Source organism: Pyxicephalus adspersus, chromosome 3 (assembly GCF_032062135.1).
Source record: "Pyxicephalus adspersus chromosome 3, UCB_Pads_2.0, whole genome shotgun sequence".
NCBI classification, from domain to species: domain Eukaryota; kingdom Metazoa; phylum Chordata; class Amphibia; order Anura; family Pyxicephalidae; genus Pyxicephalus; species Pyxicephalus adspersus.
In genome coordinates, this window is record NC_092860.1 from 156,092,692 (window position 1) to 156,094,221 (window position 1,530).

Here is a 1,530-nt window from a genome sequence, read left to right on the forward strand (position 1 = left end):
CCTAGCTCCCAGTCCCTTGAGCCCACTCTGCCGAAGTTCTGCGCAAAGCATCAGGCTATGGGCCCAACCAACAAAAGAGTAATTGAGCTCAATTTGCGTCCAGCCAAACTTTTGGCCTTGCAGCTACTGCTGTACAGCATTGTGGACTCTGCACCCTTCCAAGACCTGATAGCCTGTGCCGAGCGGCGGTGGAATATACCAAGCAGGCATTACTTCTCCTGCACAGCTGTACCCAGTTTACATGCACATGTAATGGGTAGCCTCTCCTGGGCATTGGCATTCTTGGTGTCTAGCCAAATCCACATCACAATGGACAGCTCCACAACCAGGCACGGATTGAGACGCTACCTGTCCTTCACCCCTCACTGGGTGACATTGCATAGCTCAGTGGGCGGTAGTCTGCAAGAGGCATTCCAGCCTGGTACCCCCGCTGAAGGGTGTGAAAGAATAAGCCACCCCAGACCTCTCTCCCCTCCTCCTCCTTTCTCATTCTTTCTACCGCCAAACCCTCTCTTTTCGACACTCAGCATGGGCCATGCTGAGTGCTAACACATGTGCCCTGCTTTGCGCATGTACTGGACCTAGTGGTGCAGAAGTTCCTCCGCACGTACCCAGGACTGCAGGACCTATTGAGACAGGCTCGTTCTATCTGCAGCCATGTTCGACGATCCCCTACTGCCGCCACGGTGCTTAGCAAGATCAAGCACCAACAGAGGCTGCCACCGCATAGACTCATTTGTGACACTGTAACTAGATGGTACTCCACCCTGCACATGCTCCAGTGTCTGTGAGAGCAAAAGCTAGCCATCCGCCATTACTTGGTCAGTGTGGTGGATGGATTCAGTGGGGCCCTTGGAACAGGCACTTGGAAAAGCCACACAACGGGACTGTCAGAGGCCTTCTCGCTTATCCCTATTGGAGACCAGTGTCAGAAAATAACAAATTTGAACATTTAATGAAAAGTATTTTTTTTGATGTTGTAAGAAAATTACACAGGTTTCCAGTCTTTGAAATACTTTTTCCTAATAAGTATATCAATGATATCAAAATACAGATTTGGAATGGATCATAAAGTGCTTCCTACCTTCAATTCTTGATATCTTTCTGCTCCACTTTAACTATTTTCCTTTCCTACTCCTTTGTAACTTCTATTGCCTCTGCCATTACACTTATTGCTGATTGAACTCTCATATTCAATTTTATATGGTTTTATATTAATCCATACACAACATATCAATATAACTGCAATAAGTCAGTTTATCTAATCTAAAAAAAAGCAGGTACATCAAATATATAGCTAATGCAGAATGGTAGAATTATATAAATATTATATTAAATTTCTTATTGGCATCTATTCTTGCTATTAAACGAAGATTTTTGTGTATTCATGTCTGGTTTGAATAGGATGATGAAACATTTCTGAAGAAATATACATCCTAGAAGTCCAGCACTGGAGGCCAATATGGCGAATACCTCCACAGCCACCATGTATTTCCCTCTGGTGCTCAGATAGGCCGGGATCATGGCAAT

The 1,530-nt window shown here is 45.0% G+C and overlaps 1 protein-coding gene across 1 annotated transcript in view; it reads right to left on the bottom strand.

The window, feature by feature from the left end:
* Positions 1 to 814: 814 nt before the first annotated feature.
* The window catches only part of LOC140327589 (vomeronasal type-2 receptor 26-like), a 20,557-nt gene continuing 19,841 nt past the window's right edge, over positions 815 to 1,530 (bottom strand). Inside the window, exon 6 of the mRNA XM_072406976.1 lies at positions 815 to 912. Coding sequence (XP_072263077.1) covers positions 815 to 912 — 98 coding nt within the window. The remainder of the gene's footprint in view (positions 913 to 1,530) is intronic.